General features: G+C 46.9%; 1 protein-coding gene across 3 annotated transcripts in view; it reads left to right on the top strand.

Annotated features, from left to right (window-relative positions):
- DSCAM (DS cell adhesion molecule) overlaps positions 1-17,246 on the top strand; it is a 673,153-nt gene that overhangs the window by 357,950 nt on the left and 297,957 nt on the right. For all 3 annotated transcript variants that reach the window (XM_073668460.1, XM_073668459.1, XM_073668461.1), the window contains exons 12-14: positions 1,571-1,770; positions 2,113-2,209; positions 3,452-3,580. In XM_073668460.1, the coding sequence (XP_073524561.1) occupies positions 1,571-1,770; positions 2,113-2,209; positions 3,452-3,580 (426 nt within the window). The remainder of the gene's footprint in view (positions 1-1,570; positions 1,771-2,112; positions 2,210-3,451; positions 3,581-17,246) is intronic.

Raw genomic sequence — 17,246 nt, 5'->3', positions numbered from 1 at the left:
TGCCCCCATATTACTAATAGACACACTAAACCCCATAGTACTGACAGTGACAGTGCCCCCATATTACTAATAGACACACTACACCCCATAATACTGACAGTGACAGTGCCCCCATATTACTAATAGACACACTAAACCCCATAATACTGACAGTGACAGTGCCCCCATATTACTAATAGACACACTAAACCCCACAGTACTGACAGTGACAGTGCCCCCATATTACTAATAGATACACTACATCCCATAATACTGACAGTGACAGTGCCCCCATATTACTAATAGATACACTACATCCCATAATACTGACAGTGACAGTGCCCCCATATTACTAATAGATACACTACATCCCATAATACTGACAGCGACAGTGCCCCCATATTACTAATAGATACACTACATCCCATAATACTGACAGTGACAGTGCCCCCATATTACTAAAAGACACACTACTCCCCATACTACTGACAGTGACAGTGCCCCCATATTACTAATAGATACACTACATCCCATAATACTGACAGTGACAGTGCCCCCATATTACTAATAGACACACTAAACCCCATAATACTGACAGTGACAGTGCCCCCATATTACTAATAGACACTGTACCCCTGTAATATAATGCTAACATTCACAGTGCCTCTTTAGTAGCAACAGCCCGTGCCTCCATAATACTGACGGCCACCGTGGCCACATAGTACTGACAGCAATCTCTGCACTGCTGCGGTGCTGTATATTACACTCTCCTTAACACTCACATTCACTGTTACAATTAAATCAAAGCCCTTTCCAATAATGTGACCTAAACTCGCTTCAAAGTGAATGAGATATGATCTCTAATTGTCTGCAGCCTTCACCCCATCGAATCAGATCTCACTGTTTGGCTGTCGCTGGAAAACCAATCGCTGTCGTCTCCTATTAACGCCCCACATCAAACGATGCTGCAGACCCTTGCAAACATGTGTCTGATTAATACTAATTATCATCATAAGACAGGAGCAGGAGGAATCTGGGAAGAGTTGGGTCCCATCTATTTCTCTCAGATTGTAACATTTTGTAAAGCCATTTCTGAACCCTATCAGTTGCTTAGAAAGTTGGATGACAAGTAATAGGCTGCTTGGGCTTAACTTTCTTACTTGCTATTTATTTAATGCTACAGTTGTAACTTTATAACAGTTTTTGTATGATCTTATCGAGCAGCAAAATGCACATAAACTACATTTGCAACAATCCGTAAAGCACTTGGCTGCTCATTGACTCTACGGCGGCCACTAGAGGGGAAATGTAGCATTACATTCAACGAAGTTTTGCATTAATTCAAGGTAACAGTATAACTTTGTATTGCACATCATCGCATTAATTCAAGAGAATTCTTGAAATATGTCAGAAACTGATGCAAAAATAAAACTTTTTATGGAACTCTATGGCAGGAAGTGCATGGGGGCATCAAGTAATGGCATTTATTTATCCTTCTATCTATCTATCTATCTATCTATCTATCTATCTATCTATCTATCTATCTATCTATCTATCTATCTTTATTATATCTTTTTGCCTTTTTTTGTAGTTCCGGCAAGGATCATTTCCTACCCTAACACCACACTAGCAACTCAAGGTCAAAAGAAGGAGATGAACTGCACGGCCCACGGTGAGAAGCCCATCATAGTGCGCTGGGAGAAGGAGGACCGCATGATAAATGTCCCTGAGATGTCCCGGTACCAGGTGTCCACCAAGGAGGTGGGCGATGAAGTGCTCTCCATACTGCAGGTACAGTCTGCCGTCTCAGTACGTCGCCTCCGGGTTAATGGTCACTGGTGAACCCACTTTGCGTAGATGTGTGAATCTAATAGGATGTGTCCTACTCACAAATCTTTTTTTAAGCAGCCACCTAATTTATGGTGTAAAGTAGCCTCAAAATCAAGGTGCACTTTCAGCAGTATCTGCCATTATTGGTTGGAATGAATGCTGTCCTTCTGGTGGGCACTCTTCCTTAGCTGTTGAGGTTCTTCATGGGTGCAGACTAAATCCAGTGATTTCAGGCCCTGGAACCTGACATGTCAGTGGATATCCGAAACGTACTGTACATTGTTACTATTGTGTTCATTGCAGATCCTGCCCACAGTCCGCGAGGATTCTGGATTCTTCTCATGTCATGCCATTAATTCTTTTGGAGAAAGTCGAGGGATGATCCAGCTCACAGTGCAAGGTACATGAGAGTAGTAGTGCCCGAAGTGCGTGGGAATCTCTGACACTGACAAATACTTGCTTCCTGTTCATTACATTTCTTTATTTGTGATCGGACTCCAACCCTCACCTTGAAAGGAGACTTTCCAGAAATCACCATCCACATAAATATTCATATATATTCAGTCCAGGCCGCATGTAGATGTTGATGCAGATGGTAAATTCACACAAGCTGTCACTTACAGCACTGTTATAAGGAGACATGTTGTCACTGGACTGGCTCAGTAGTGCTGCCTTAGGCTCCAGGCTATTATGTCTAAGGTTAGAAGTAAGATATTAAAGGGGTATTCCATGACTTAGATATTGACTATTATTAGCATAGAGCACCCCCTCTTATCAGCTGTATTGGGTTACGACAGCTCAGCTCCCATTCATCTGAATAGGAGCTGAGCTGCAGTACCTGAGAACAGCCACTACACAGAATATGGAGCCGTGTGCTGGGTTGGTTCTGAACTGCGGCTGGTGCAGACAGCTGATTGGTGGGGTGCCTGTTGTCAGACCTCCACCAAACTGATATTGATGACCTATCCCAAGTCCTAGACAAGCCTTTATGGTTTTCTGATTTTTAATATGAACTTAAAGGGGGTGTCACATGGAAAAAAAAAACATTCACACATTTAATAGGGGTACCTTCTAATTATTAGAAGGATGGTCCCACACCCCCTTTGTAAAGGAGCCTGAATGAATCACCAGGTCTCATACATGACCAGCAATCCATCCAGATTCCTTCAGAATGGGGCTTCAGACCACAATTCTATTAATTTTAGGGGCACCCAGTCCAAATTGAGTGGGTGGTCTTGAACACTGTGCTGTTCTTGTGTTTTTCTGCACAGTCAGTTCTCAGCTGAAAAATGAAAAAAAAAAAGTTACGGACTCAGTCTGATTTAGACATTTTGCAGCAAAAAATAGAGCAACATGCAGCAACATATCTCCATATAATGTAACAGAATCTGTGATGGAACAAAGTCTCCAACACAGATGTGAACAAAGCCTAAACAGTATGCAGCAAGCTCCTGAGCGCCCTCAAGAGGACACTGCAGGGAAAACTTTAAAAAATAAATTACCAACACTTCAATAATATTAGCAGATATGTCAGTAAGCAGAGTCTCTTTTATTATTATTTTTTTATTAGATATCTGCTATGTTTAAGCACTTATAAAGGTATAAGTCCAAACAGCTTATACACATGTTATTTCTACACCAGAACCTCCAGACCCTCCAGAAATCGAGATCCGAGAAGTTAGAGCCCGAAGCATCGCCCTTCGCTGGACTATGGGTTTTGATGGCAACAGCCCAATCACAGGATACGATATCGAATGCAAAAACAAATCAGGTATCGGCATAATGTCATTGAGCGGCTGTTAGTGTGTGTACATTGTACAGTCATGGCCAAAAGTTTTGAGAATGACACCAGAATTATATTTTCACATGATCTGCTGGCCTCTGGTTTTTATTAGTGTTTGTCTGATGTTTATATCACATACAGAAATATAATTGCAATCACATTATGAGGACCAATAGGTTATATTGACAGAATGAGTTAATGCAGCAAGTCAATATTTGCAGTGTTGCCCCTTCTTCTTCAAGACCTCTGTAATTCTCCCTGGCATGCTCTCAATCAACTTTTGGACCAAATCCTGACTGATAGCAGTCCATTCTTGCATAATCAATGCTTGCATTTTGCCAGAATTTGTTGGTTTTTGTTTGTCCACCCGTCTCTTGATGATTGACCACAAGTTCTCAATGGGATTAAGATCTGGGGAGTTTCCAGGCCATGGACCCAAAATCTCTGTTTTGTTCCATGAGCCATTTAGTTATCACCTTTGCTTTATGGCAAGGTGCTCCATCATGCTGGAAAAGGCATTGTTGGGCGCCAAACTGCTCTTGGACGGTTGGGAGAAGTTGCTCTTGGAGGACATTCTGGTACCATTCTTTATTCATGGCTGTGTTTTTAGGCAAGACTGTGAGTGAGCCGATTCCCTAGGCTGAGAAGCAACCCCACACATGAATGGTTTCAGGATGCTTTACAGTTGGCATGAGACAAGACTGGTGGTAGCGCTCACCTCTTCTTCTCCGAATAAGCTGTTTTCCAGATGTCCCAAACAATCGAAAAGGGGATTCATCAGAGAAAATGACTTTGCTCCAGTCCTCAGCAGTCCACTCCCTGTACCTTTTGCAGAATATCAGTCGGTCCCTGATGTTTTTTCTGGAGAGAAGTGGCTTCTTTGCTGCCCTCCTTGAAACCAGCCCTTGCTCGAAGAGTCTCCGCCTCACAGTGCGTGCAGAAGCACTCACACCAGCCTGCTGCCATTCCTGAGCAAGCTCGGCACTGCTGGTAGTCCGATCCCGCAGCTGAAACAGTTTTAAGATACGGTCCTGGCGCTTGCTGGTCTTTCTTGGGCGCCCTGGAGCCTTTTTGACAACAATGGAAGCTCTCTCCTTGAAGTTCTTGATGATGCGATAGATTGTTGACTGAGGTGCAATCTTTGTAGCTGCGATACTCTTCCCTGTTAGGCCATTTTTGTGCAGTGCAATGATGGCTGCACGTGTTTCTTTAGAGATAACTATGGTTAACTGAAGAGAAACAATGATACCAAGAACCAGACTCCTTTTAAAGTGTCCAGTGATGTCATTCTTACTTAATCATGACTGATTGATCGCCAGCCCTGTCCTCATCAACACCCACACCTGTGTTAATGGATCAATCACTAAAACGATGTTAGCTGCTCCTTTTAAGGCAGGACTGCAATGATGTTGAAATGTGTTTTGGGGGTTAAAGTTCATTTTCTGGGCAAATATTGACTTTGCAAGTACAGTAATTGCTGTTAAGCTGATCACTCTGACATTCAGGAGTATATGCAAATTGCCATTACAAAAAATGAAGCAGTAAACTTTGGAAAAATTACTATTTGTCTCATTCTCAATACTTTTGGCCATGACTGTACAGGGAGAACCTGGTACTGTGTCGCCATCTGCTGGCCACGCGTAGTATTGCATCACCCCTTTTGTTTTTTTCTGTGTGTTCATATTTATGTGCTCTCCACTACATTCGCACTACATGATCACTACTTAGACATGATTGCAGCAAAAGGCAGTGGTGTGCACAGAAATCACAGGACCTTATAGCAAAAGTTCTAATCCCCCCCCCAAAAAAAGGAATGTATGTGTATATATACTGTATGTGTGTGTATATATATATAGAAATGGTGTTCCAAAAGTAGGTGGACAGAAAGTGTAATAAGGTTATGAAGGGGGAGATTTATCAAACATGGTGTAAAGTGAAACTGGCTCAGTTGCCCTTAGCAACCAATCAGATTTCACTTTTCATTCCTCACAGACTCTTTGGAAAATGAAAGGTGGAATCTGATTGGTTGCTAAGGGCAACTGAGCCAGTTTCACAGATCTAGTTTTCACAGATAGATCTCCCCCAAATCTGTTTTCTTTTCAGATAATTCAGATAACACATAATGGCAAATAATTTAAATACAGATCAAAGAAAATGGATTTTAACAGAGTATTGGAAATCTCAAAATGCTGAAACCGTTAGAGCAAATTGGGTAGAAACATTTGGTTCTCAAGCCCCAAAGAGACAAACCATTTACCGCATTCATGACAAATTCAATGTCACTGGCTCAATCCTTAATGCTCCAAAAACTGCTCGACCCAAAACAGTCTGTACAGAAGATAAGAAACAACTTGTCGCTGAAACATTTGTTCAGAGTCCAAAAAAGTCACCAGAAGAGCCTCTATCTATTGGGTGGAAGCTGATCGTCCATGTCTAATTCATGGTTTATTGGAGGATGATCCAGACAGGCGGCTGCAATTTAGTGCTTGATAAATCTCCCCCCTTCATAACCTTATTACACTTTCTGTCCACCTACTTTTGGACCACCCTATATATATATATATATATATATATATATATATATATATATATATATATATACAGTACAGACCAAAAGTTTGGACACACCTTCTCATTTAAAGATTTTTCTGTATTTTCTTGACTATGAAAATTGTACATTCACACTGAAGGCATCAAAACTATGAATTAACACATGTGGAATTATATACTTAACAAAAAGTGTGAAACAACTGAAAATATGTCTTATATTCTAGGTTCTTCAAAGTAGCCACCTTTTGCTTTGATGACTGCTTTGCACACTCTTGGCATTCTCTTGATGAGCTTCAAGAGGTAGTCACCGGAAATGGTCTTCCAACAATCTTGAAGGAGTTCCCAGAGATGCTTAGCACTTGTTGGCCCTTTTGCCTTCACTCTGCTGTCCAGCTCACCCCAAACCATCTCGATTGGGTTCAGGTCTGGTGACTGTGGAGGCCAGGTCATCTGGCGTAGCACCCCATCACTCTCCTCCTTGGTCAAATAACGCTTACACTGCCTGGAGGTGTGTTTGGGGTCATTGTCCTGTTGAAAAATAAATGATGGTCCAACTAAACGCAAACCGGATGGAATAGCATGCCACTGCAAGATGCCTTGGTAGCCATGCTTGTTCAGTATGCCCCAACAGTGTCACCAGCAAAACACCCCCACACCATCACACCTCCTCCTCCATGCTTCACGGTGGGAATCAGGCATGTAGAGTCCATCCGTTCACCTTTTCTCCGTCGCACTAAGACACGCTGGTTGGAACCAAAGATCTCAAATTTGGACTCATCAGACCAAAGCACAGATTTCCCCTGGTCTTATGTCCATTCCTTGTGTTCTTTAGCCCAAACAAGTCTCTTCTGCTTGTTGCCTGTCCTTAGCAGTGGTTTCCTAGCAGCTATTTTACCATGAAGGCCTGCTGCACAAAGTCTCCTCTTAACAGTTGTTGTAGAGATGCGTCTGCTGCTAGAACTCTGTGTGGCATTGACCTGGTCTCTAATCTGAGCTGCTGTTAACCTGCGATTTCTGAGGCTGGTGACTCGGATAAACTTATTCTCAGAAGCAGAGGTGACTCTGGGTCTTCCTTTCCTGGGGCGGTCCTCATGTGAGACAGTTTCTTTGTAGCGCTTGATGGTTTTTGCAACTGCACTAGGGGACACTTTCAAAGTTTTCCCAATTTTTCAGACTGACTGACCTTCATTTCTTAAAGTAATGATGGCCACTCGTTTTTCTTTACTTAGCTGCTTTTTTTTTGCCATAATACAAATTCTAACAGTCTATTCAGTAGGACTATCAGCTGTGTATCCACCAGACTTCTGCACAACACAACTGATGGTCCCAAAACCATTTATAAGGCAAGAAATCCCACTTATTAAACCTGACAGGGCACACCTGTGAAGTGAAAACCATTTCCGGTGACTACCTCTTGAAGCTCATCAAGAGAATGCCAAGAGTGTGCAAAGCAGTCATCAAAGCAAAAGGTGGCTACTTTGAAGAACCTAGAATATAAGACATATTTTCAGCTGTTTCACACTTTTTTGTTAAGTATATAATTCCACATGTGTTAATTCATAGTTTTGATGCCTTCATTGTGAATGTACAATTTTCATAGTCAAGAAAATACAGAAAAATCTTTAAATGAGAAGGTGTGTCCAAACTTTTGGTCTGTACTGTATATATATATATATATATATATATATATATATATATATATATATATATATATATACACTGCTGAAAAAAATAAAGGGAACACTCAAATAACCCATCCTAGATCTGAATGAATGAAATCTTCTCATTGAATACTTTGTTCTGTATAAAGTTGAATGTGCTGACAACAAAAATCACACAAAAATCATCAATGGAAATCACATTTATTAACCAATGGAGGCCTGGATTTGGAGTCACCTCCAAAATTAAAGTGGAAAAACACACTACAGGCTGATCCAACTTTGATGTAATGTCCTCAAAATGAGGCTCAGTATTGTGTGTGGCCTCCACGTGCCTGTATGACCTCCCTACAATGCCTGGGCATGCTCCTCATGAGGCTCAGTATTGTGTGTGGCCTCCACGTGCCTGTATGACCTCCCTACAACGCCTGGGCATGCTCCTGATGAGGCTGAGTATTGTGTGTGGCCTCCACGTGCCTGTATGACCTCCCTACAACGCCTGGGCATGCTCCTGATGAGGCTCAGTATTGTGTGTGGCCTCCACGTGCCTGTATGACCTCCCTACAACACCTAGGCATGCTCCTGATGAGGCTGAGTATTGTGTGTGGCCTCCACGTGCCTGTATGACCTCCCTACAACGCCTGGGCATGCTCCTGATGAGGCTGAGTATTGTGTGTGGCCTCCACGTGCCTGTATGACCTCCCTACAACACCTAGGCATGCTCCTGATGAGGCTGAGTATTGTGTGTGGCCTCCACGTGCCTGTATGACCTCCCTACAACGCCTGGGCATGCTCCTGATGAGGCTGAGTATTGTGTGTGGCCTCCACGTGCCTGAATGACCTCCCTACAATGCCTGGGCATGCTCCTGATGAGGCTCAGTATTGTGTGTGGCCTCCACGTGCCTGTATGACCTCCCTACAACGCCTGGGCATGCTCCTGATGAGGCTCAGTATTGTGTGTGGCCTCCACGTGCCTGTATGACCTCCCTACAACGCCTGGGCATGCTCCTGATGAGGCTGAGTATTGTGCGTGGCCTTCACGTGCCTGTATGACCCCCCTACAACGCCTGGGCATGCTCCTGATGAGGCTCAGTATTGCGCGTGGCCTTCACGTGCCTGTATGACCCCCCTACAACGCCTGGGCATGCTCCTTATGAGGTTGTGGATGGTCTCCTGTGGGATCTCCTCCCAGACCTGGAATAAAGCATCCGCCAACTGCTGAACAGTCTGTGGTGCAACGTGACGTTGGTGGATGGATCGAGACATGATGTCCCTGATGTGCTCAATGGGATTCAGGTCTGGGGAACGGGCGGGCCAGTCCATAGCTTCAATGCCTTCATCTTGCAGGAACTGCTGACACACTCCAGCCACATGAGGTCTGGCATTGTCCTGCATTAGGAGAAACCCAGGGCCAACCGCACCAGCATATGGTCTCACAAGGGGTCTGAGGGTCTCAACTCGGTACCTAATGGCAGTCAGGCTACCTCTGGCGAGCACATGGAGGGCTGTGCGGCCCTCCAAAGAAATTCCATCCCACACCATTACTGACCCACTGCCAAACCGGTCATGCTACATTCTACCTTTTGTGTCTCCCCCATTTCCTCATAGACTGTAAGCTTGCGAGCAGGGCCCTCACTCTTTTCGATATGAGTTATGTTTATTCTGTATTGTTTGTTTGTATAAGTCCCCCCTAAAATTTGTAAAGTGCTGCGGAATATGTTGGCGCTATAAAAATAAAAATTATTATTATTATATTATTATTATGCTGAAGGATGTTGCAGGCAGCAGATCGCTCTCCACGGCGTCTCCAGACTCTGTCACGTCTGTCACATGTGCTCAGTGTGAACCTGCTTTCATCTGTGAAGAGCACAGGGCACCAGTGGCGACTTTGCCAATCCTGGTGTTCTGTGGCAAATGCCAAGCGTCCTGCACGGTGTTGGGCTGTGAGCACAAACCCCATCTGTGGACGTCGGGCCATCTTACCACCCTCATGGAGTCGGTTTCTAACCGTTTGTGCAGACACATGCACATTTGTGGCCTGCTGGAGGTCATTTTGCAGGGCTCTGGCAGTGCTCCTCCTTTTCTTCCTTGCACAAAGGCGGAGGTAGCGGTCCTGCTGCTGGTTTGTTGCCCTCCTACGGCCCCCTCCACGTCTCCTGGTGTACTGGCCTGTCTCCTGGTGTACTGGCCTGTCTCCTGGTAGCGTCTCCAGCCTCTGGACACTGTGCTGACAGACACAGTAAACCTTCTTGCCACAGCTCGCATTGATGTGCCATCCTGGATGAGCTGCACTACCTGAGCAACTTCTGTGGGTTGTAGAGTTTGTCTCATGCTACCACGAGTGTGAAAGCACAACCCACATTCAAAAGTGACCAAAACATCAGCCAGAAAGCATTGGTACTGAGATGTGGTCTGTGGTTTCCACCTGCAGAACCACTCCTTTATTGAGGGTGTCTTGATAATTGCCAATAATTTCCATCTATTGTCTATTCCATTTGCACAACAGCATGTGAAACTGATTGTCAATCAGTGTTGCTTCCTAAGTGGACAGTTTGATTTCACAGAACTTTGATTTACTTGGAGTTATATTCTGTTGTTTAAATGTTCCCTTTATTTTTTTGAGCAGTGTATATATATGCGAGGCGAGCATTTTTATTGGTATATGGTCTCCCATGCTGGTATGTGCTGCCCCCATCCTGGTATTTGTGCTGCCCCCATCCTGGTATTTGTGCTGCCCCCATCCTGGTATTTGTGCTCACCAATCCTGTTCCCCCATCCTGTTATGTGCTGCCCTCATCCCTATCCTGGTATGCATGGCACGCCTCATCCCTCTCCTGGTATGCATGGCACCCCTCATCCCCAATCTTGGTATGCATGGCACCCCTCACCCTCAATCCTTGGATGCATGGCACCCCTCACCCCCAATGCTGGTATGCATGGCACCCCTCACCACTAATCCTGGTATGCATGGCACTGCTCATCCCTATCCTGGTATGCATGGCACCCCTCACCCCCAATCCTGGTATGCATGGCACCCCTCACTCCCAATCCTGGTATGCATGGCACCCCTCATCCCAGTCCTAGCATGCATGGCGCCCCTCATCCTGGTATGCATGGCTCCCTCATACCCAATCCTGGCATGCATGGTACCCCATCCCTTATCCCTATCCTGGTATGTATGGTACCCCTCATTCTGGTATGCATGGTACCCCTTATCCCTATCCTGGTATGCATGACACCCCATCCCTCATCCTGGTCTGCATGGTACCATTCATCCCTATCCTGGTATGCATGGCCACTCATCCAAATCCTGGTATGCATGCCCCCCAAGATCCCTATCCTGGTATGTATGGTACCCCTCATCCTGGTATGCATGGTACCACTTATCCCTATCCTGGTATGCATGGCACCCCATCCCTCATCCTGGTCTGCATGGTACCATTCATCCCTATCCTGGTATGCATGGCCACTCATCCAATTCCTGGTATGCATGCCCCCCAAGATCCCTATCCTGGTATGCATGGTACCCTTCATCCCTATCCTGGTATGCATGGCACCCCTCATCCCAAATCCTGGTATGCATGGCACCTCCCCATCCTCAATCCTAGTATGCATGGCACCCCTCATCCCCAATCCTGGTATGCATGGCACCCCTCATCCCCAATCCTGGTATGCATGGCACCCCTCATCCCCAATCCTGGTATGCATGGCACCCCTCATCCCCAATCCTGGTATGCATGGCACCCCTCATCCCCAATCCTGGTATACATGGCATCCCTCATCCCCCATTCTGGTATGCATGGCACTCCTCATCCCCAGTCCTGGTTTGCATGGTCCCCTCACCCCCCAATCCTGATATGCATGGTACCCCTCATCCATATCCTGGTATGCATGGCCACTCATCTGAATCCTGGTATGCATGGCCCCCCCAGATCCCTATCCTGGTATACATGGTACCCCTCATCCCTATCCTGGTATGCATGGCACCCCCCATCCCCAATCCTGGTATGCATGGCCCCCTCATCCCCAATCCTGGTATGCATGGCATGCCTCATCCCCAATCCTGGTTTGCATGGTCCCCTCACCCACCAATCCTGGTATGCATGGTACCCCTCATCCCCCAATCCTGGTATGCATGGTACCCCTCATCCCTCAATCCTGGTATGTATGGTACCCCTCATCCCCCAATCCTAGTATGTATGGTACCCCTCATCCCCCAATCCTGGTATGTGTGGCCCCCTCATCCCCCAATCCTGGTATGTGTTGCCCCCTCATCACCCAATCCTGGTATGTGTGACCCCCTCATCTCCCAATCCTGTTATGGTATGTGTAGCCCCCTCATCCCCAATCCTGGTATGCATGGCACCCCTCATCCCCAATCCTGGTTTGCATGGTCCCCTCACCTCCCCAATCCTAGTATGCATGGTACCCCTCAACCCCCAATCCTTGTATGCATGGTACCCCTCATCCCCCAATCCTGGTATGCATGGTACCCCTCATCCCCCAATCCTTGTATGTATGGTACCTCTCATCCCCCAATCCTGGTATGTGTGGCCCCCTCATCCCCCCAATCCTGGTATGTGTGTCCCCCTCAGCCACCAATCCTGGTATGTGTGGCCCCCTCACCTCCCAATCCCTGTATGTGTGGCCCCCTCATCCCCCAATCCTGGTATGTGTGGCCCCCTCACCCCCCAATCCTGGTATGTGTGGCCCCCTCATCCCACAATCCTGGTATGCGTGGCCCCCTCAATCCCCAATCCTGGTATGTGTGGCCCCCTCAGCCACCAATCCTGGTATGTGTGGCCCCCTCACCTCCCAATCCCTGTATGTGTGGCTCCCTCATCCCCCAATCCTGGTATGTGTGGCCCCCTCAATCCGCAATCCTGTTATGTGTGGCCCCCTCATCCCTTTCACGCTGCACACATACAAAAAATCCCCAATCCTGGTTTGCATGGTCCCCTCACCCACCAATCCTGGTATGCATGGTACCCCTCACCCCCCAATCCTGGTATGCATGCTACCCCTCATCCCCCAATTCTGGTATGCATGGTACCCCTCATCCCTCAATCCTGGTATGTATGGTACCCCTCATCCCCCAATCCTAGTATGTATGGTACCCCTCATCCCCCAATCCTGGTATGTGTGGCCCCCTCATCCCCCAATCCTGGTATGTGTTGCCCCCTCATTCCCCAATCCTGGTATGTGTGACCCCCTCATCTCCCAATCCTGTTATGGTATGTGTAGCCCCCTCATCCCCAATCCTGGTATGCATGGCACCCCTCATCCCCAATCCTGGTTTGCATGGTCCCCTCACCCCCCCCAATCCTAGTATGCATGGTACCCCTCATCCCCCAATCCTTGTATGCATGGTACCCCTCATCCCCCAATCCTGGTATGCATGGTACCCCTCAATCCTGGTATGTATGGTACCCCTCATCCCCCAATCCTTGTATGTATGGTACCCCTCACCCCCCAATCCTGGTATGTGTGGCCCCCTCATCCCCCCAATCCTGGTATGTGTGTCCCCCTCAGCCACCAATCCTGGTATGTGTGGCCCCCTCAGCTCCCAATCCCTGTATGTGTGGCCCCCTCACCCCCCAATCCTGGTATGTGTGGCCCCCTCACACCCCAATTCTGGTATGTGTGGCCCCCTCATCCCACAATCCTGGTATGTGTGGCCCCCTCAATCCCCAATCCTGGTATGTGTGGCCCCCTCAGCCACCAATCCTGGTATGTGTGGCCCCCTCACCTCCCAATCCCTATATGTGTGGCCCCCTCATCCCCCAATCCTGGTATGTGTGGCCCCCTCAATCCGCAATCCTGTTATGTGTGGCCCCCTCATCCCTTTCACGCTGCACACATGCAAAAAAAAAGCACTTATACTCACCTTTCTTCCCTGTGCTCCAGTACGCGCGGCGTGCCCATACCGCTCTGTCTGGCGCAATTTTGCTGAAGACACACTGCAAATGTGTCTTCAGTAAAATGGCGCCGGATAGCGCTATGCCCAAGCGCCGATTGCAAAGGCGCATTCATCTCCCGGCTACCGGCCCGAAGACACAGTGCAGTCTCCCGGATAGGTGAGTTGTTAGGGGGCCAGAGATCGCGCTATACGTTCAGTGCTTACACATATTGCGATCTCCAGGGCCACAATCCTCATCCTAAACTCCTCGTTTAGGATGTGGTTGCGTTCCTCTGTGGGGACCAGACTGTGCAGGCGCGTCGCGCTTGTGCAGTCTATAGAGGCTTCAGACAGAGGGACGCTTGTACAATTATATTATAGATTTGGCGGCGTCATATCTCTGTATCTGTATCACATGTATTGTGCCCCATACACAGTAATTATGTCCTTATTGAAACCTCTTAGTGTTCTCACCAGCGATACCCCTTTTATTGCCTTTAGGGTATGTGCCCACGTAGCGTTTTACAAGCGTATATGCTGCAGAATTTCCGCAGCGTAAACGCTTGTGAAACGCTTGGTAATCCGTCCCCCATGGTTCCCAATGAGAATCCGCAATTTCAATGCCCATGCTGCGGATTTTTCCGCATCGTTTTTGATGCGCTCAAAAATCCGCAGCATGTCCATTATTTGTGCGTTTCTGCATGCGGATTTGAGGTCCCAATGCACTAGAAAAACGCATGGCAAATCTCCATGTAAAAACGCTGCAAAAACGCGTCAAAAACGCTTGTAAAATCCGCAAGTGTTTTTGATTGCCAAGAACATGCAGAAACGCTGCAGAAATTTTCTGCTTCATTTCTGCATCGTGGGCACATAGCCTTATAGTATGATGATCCCAAAAATACTGCCACTCACACACACACTGAATATGGTATCCCCTCAGTGAATCCCAGCCACAGTTTCACACTACATGTACAGTATGATGCCCCCACACTCCTCTAGTCAGTATGAGGGCCCCTACAGTCCCTCACACAGTATGAGGGCCCCCACAGTCCCCAACTGCTCCCCACTCAGGATTATGACCCCTACCACTTACCCTCTCAGTATAATGCCCCCATTCAGTATAATTGCCCCCTCCATTCCCCCATTCAGTAGGATTGCCCTACCAGCCCCCTATTCAGTATGATTGGCCACCATTTAGTATCATTGGCCCCCTCCAGCCCTACATTCAATGATTGGCCCACACAATTACTGACATTTGAAAAAACAAACCCACAACTCACCTCGTCCCACCCCCCGGTGTACTGCTCTTCTCTGCGCACTGTTTTAATGCTAAGGCGCCGCACTACAGGCATGACGTAGTGACATCTTTGGGCCTGCAGTGCACAGACTCACCAGCGCAGGCTGAATGGTGGATCACAAATCCTTTGGCTCTCTCATCCACCATTTTGTTTAATGGTATCCATGTCCTGAGTGGGCACTGCACTCTGCAGACAAAAAAACTCGGAATCAGCTCTTCGGCCCCTTCATTCTTAGGAACCGTGGAGGTTCCAAAGTTCAGACAGTGGTCATTAACTGATGGCATACTCTTGTAAAAAACTGATGCTTCTCACCCCACATAGTGGCCATTGTCAAGTACTGCAGCTCATATCACATGCACTTTTATAGAAGGGGAACTGCAGTACCCCAGAATAGCCACTATTTGATGTAAGGAGCTGTGCTGTACCGGCAGTGTGTTGGACCTCCACTGACCCTTAGGACCGATAATGTTTAAGAATTGTCACTGTATAATCAGTAACGTGCAATGTCTTGTAGGGAGCCACTCATCTTATTTGTGACTTGCTCACCTTAAAGTGAGGTCAATGGGTGGAGGTGCATCTTGAAAACCAATAAGAAGAAACCTAGTTGTACAAGGGGAACCGGCCGGCGTCACTGGTGTATACAGATATAGTACTGCTAGCTCAGCATCTGACCACATCCAGCTTATTAGTAAAGCCGGGCCGGACCTCTGGGGATAATCCCAGAAAGGTCAAGTGCGCCGAAACCTAGTGTGGTCAGATTATAGAATTGAGCCTCTGCTCGTCCACCATATCCTATTACCGTCTCTTAAAGTATGACCACCGTTTTAATTTGTATTTCAGAAATCAATAGTAAACATGAAAATAAGAAACTTTGTGCTGTATTTTATCAAATAAATCTGTCCCTTTCTCCTCCTGGACTGATCTTACACTCTCCAATTCAGATGTAAAATTTGTTTTCAATGAAGACAGATTTTCCCATTACTGAGATAGGAGATGACAGTTGGTGCTTCTAAAATTCTATGGAGGAGGAGAGTGAAGGAGTTAAAGGCTGACACAGATATTCTATGAAGGGGTGGAGCTAGAGGAACTCACAGACATTCTATGGAGAGGAGGAGCTAGAGGAACACACAGACATTCTATGGAGGGGAGAAGCTAGAGGAACACACAGACATTGTATGGAGGGGAGGAGCTAGAGGAACACACAGACATTCTATGGAGGGGAGGAGCTAGAGAAACACACAGACATTCTATGGAGGGGAGGAGCTAGAGGAACACACAGACATTCTATGGAGGGGAGGAGCTAGAGGAACACACAGACATTCTATGGAGGGGAGGAGCTAGAGGAACACACAGACATTCTATGGAGGGTAGGAGCAAGATGAACACAGACATTCTATGGAAGGGAGGAACTAGAGGAACACACAGGCATTCTATGGAAGGGAGGAGATAGAGGAACACACAGACAATCTATGGAGGAGAGGAGGTAGAGGAACACACATACATTCTATGGAGAGGAGGAGCTAGAGGAACACACAGACATTCTATGGAGGAGAGGAGGTAGAGGAACACACAGACATTCTATGGAGGGGAGGAGCTAGAGGAACACACAGACATTCTATGGAGGGGAGGAGCGAGAGGAACACAGACATTCTATGGAGGGGAGGAGCTAGAGGAACACACAGACATTCTATGGAGGGGAGGAGCTAGAGGAACACACAGACATTCTATTGAGGATAGGAGCTAGAGGAACACAGACATTCTATGGAAGGGAGGAACTAGAGGAACACACAGGCATTCTATGGAAGGGAGGAGATAGAGGAACACACAGACAATCTATGGAGGAGAGGAGGTAGAGGAACACACATACATTCTATGGAGAGGAGGAGCTAGAGGAACACACAGACATTCTATGGAGGAGAGGAGGTAGAGGAACACACAGACATTCTATGGAGGGGAGGAGCTAGAGGAACACACAGACATTCTATGGAGGGGAGGAGCGAGAGGAACACAGACATTCTATGGAGGGGAGGAGCTAGAGGAACACACAGACATTCTATGGAGGGGAGGAACTAGGGGAACACACAGGCATTCTATGGAAGGGAGGAGCTAGAGGAACATACAGACCTTCTATGGAGAAGAGGAGCTAGAGGAACACACAGACATTCTATGGAGGGGAGGAGCTAGAGGAACACAGACATTCTATGGAGAATAGGAGCTAGAGGAACACACAGACATTCTATGGAGAATAG

The sequence above is a fragment of the Phyllobates terribilis genome, unplaced genomic scaffold (genome assembly GCF_046119375.1).
Source record: "Phyllobates terribilis strain yellow unplaced genomic scaffold, ASM4611937v1 Scaffold_2__4_contigs__length_985480577, whole genome shotgun sequence".
Classification (NCBI taxonomy): Eukaryota; Metazoa; Chordata; class Amphibia; order Anura; family Dendrobatidae; genus Phyllobates; species Phyllobates terribilis.
This window is presented reverse-complemented; position numbering and strand designations above follow the sequence as displayed.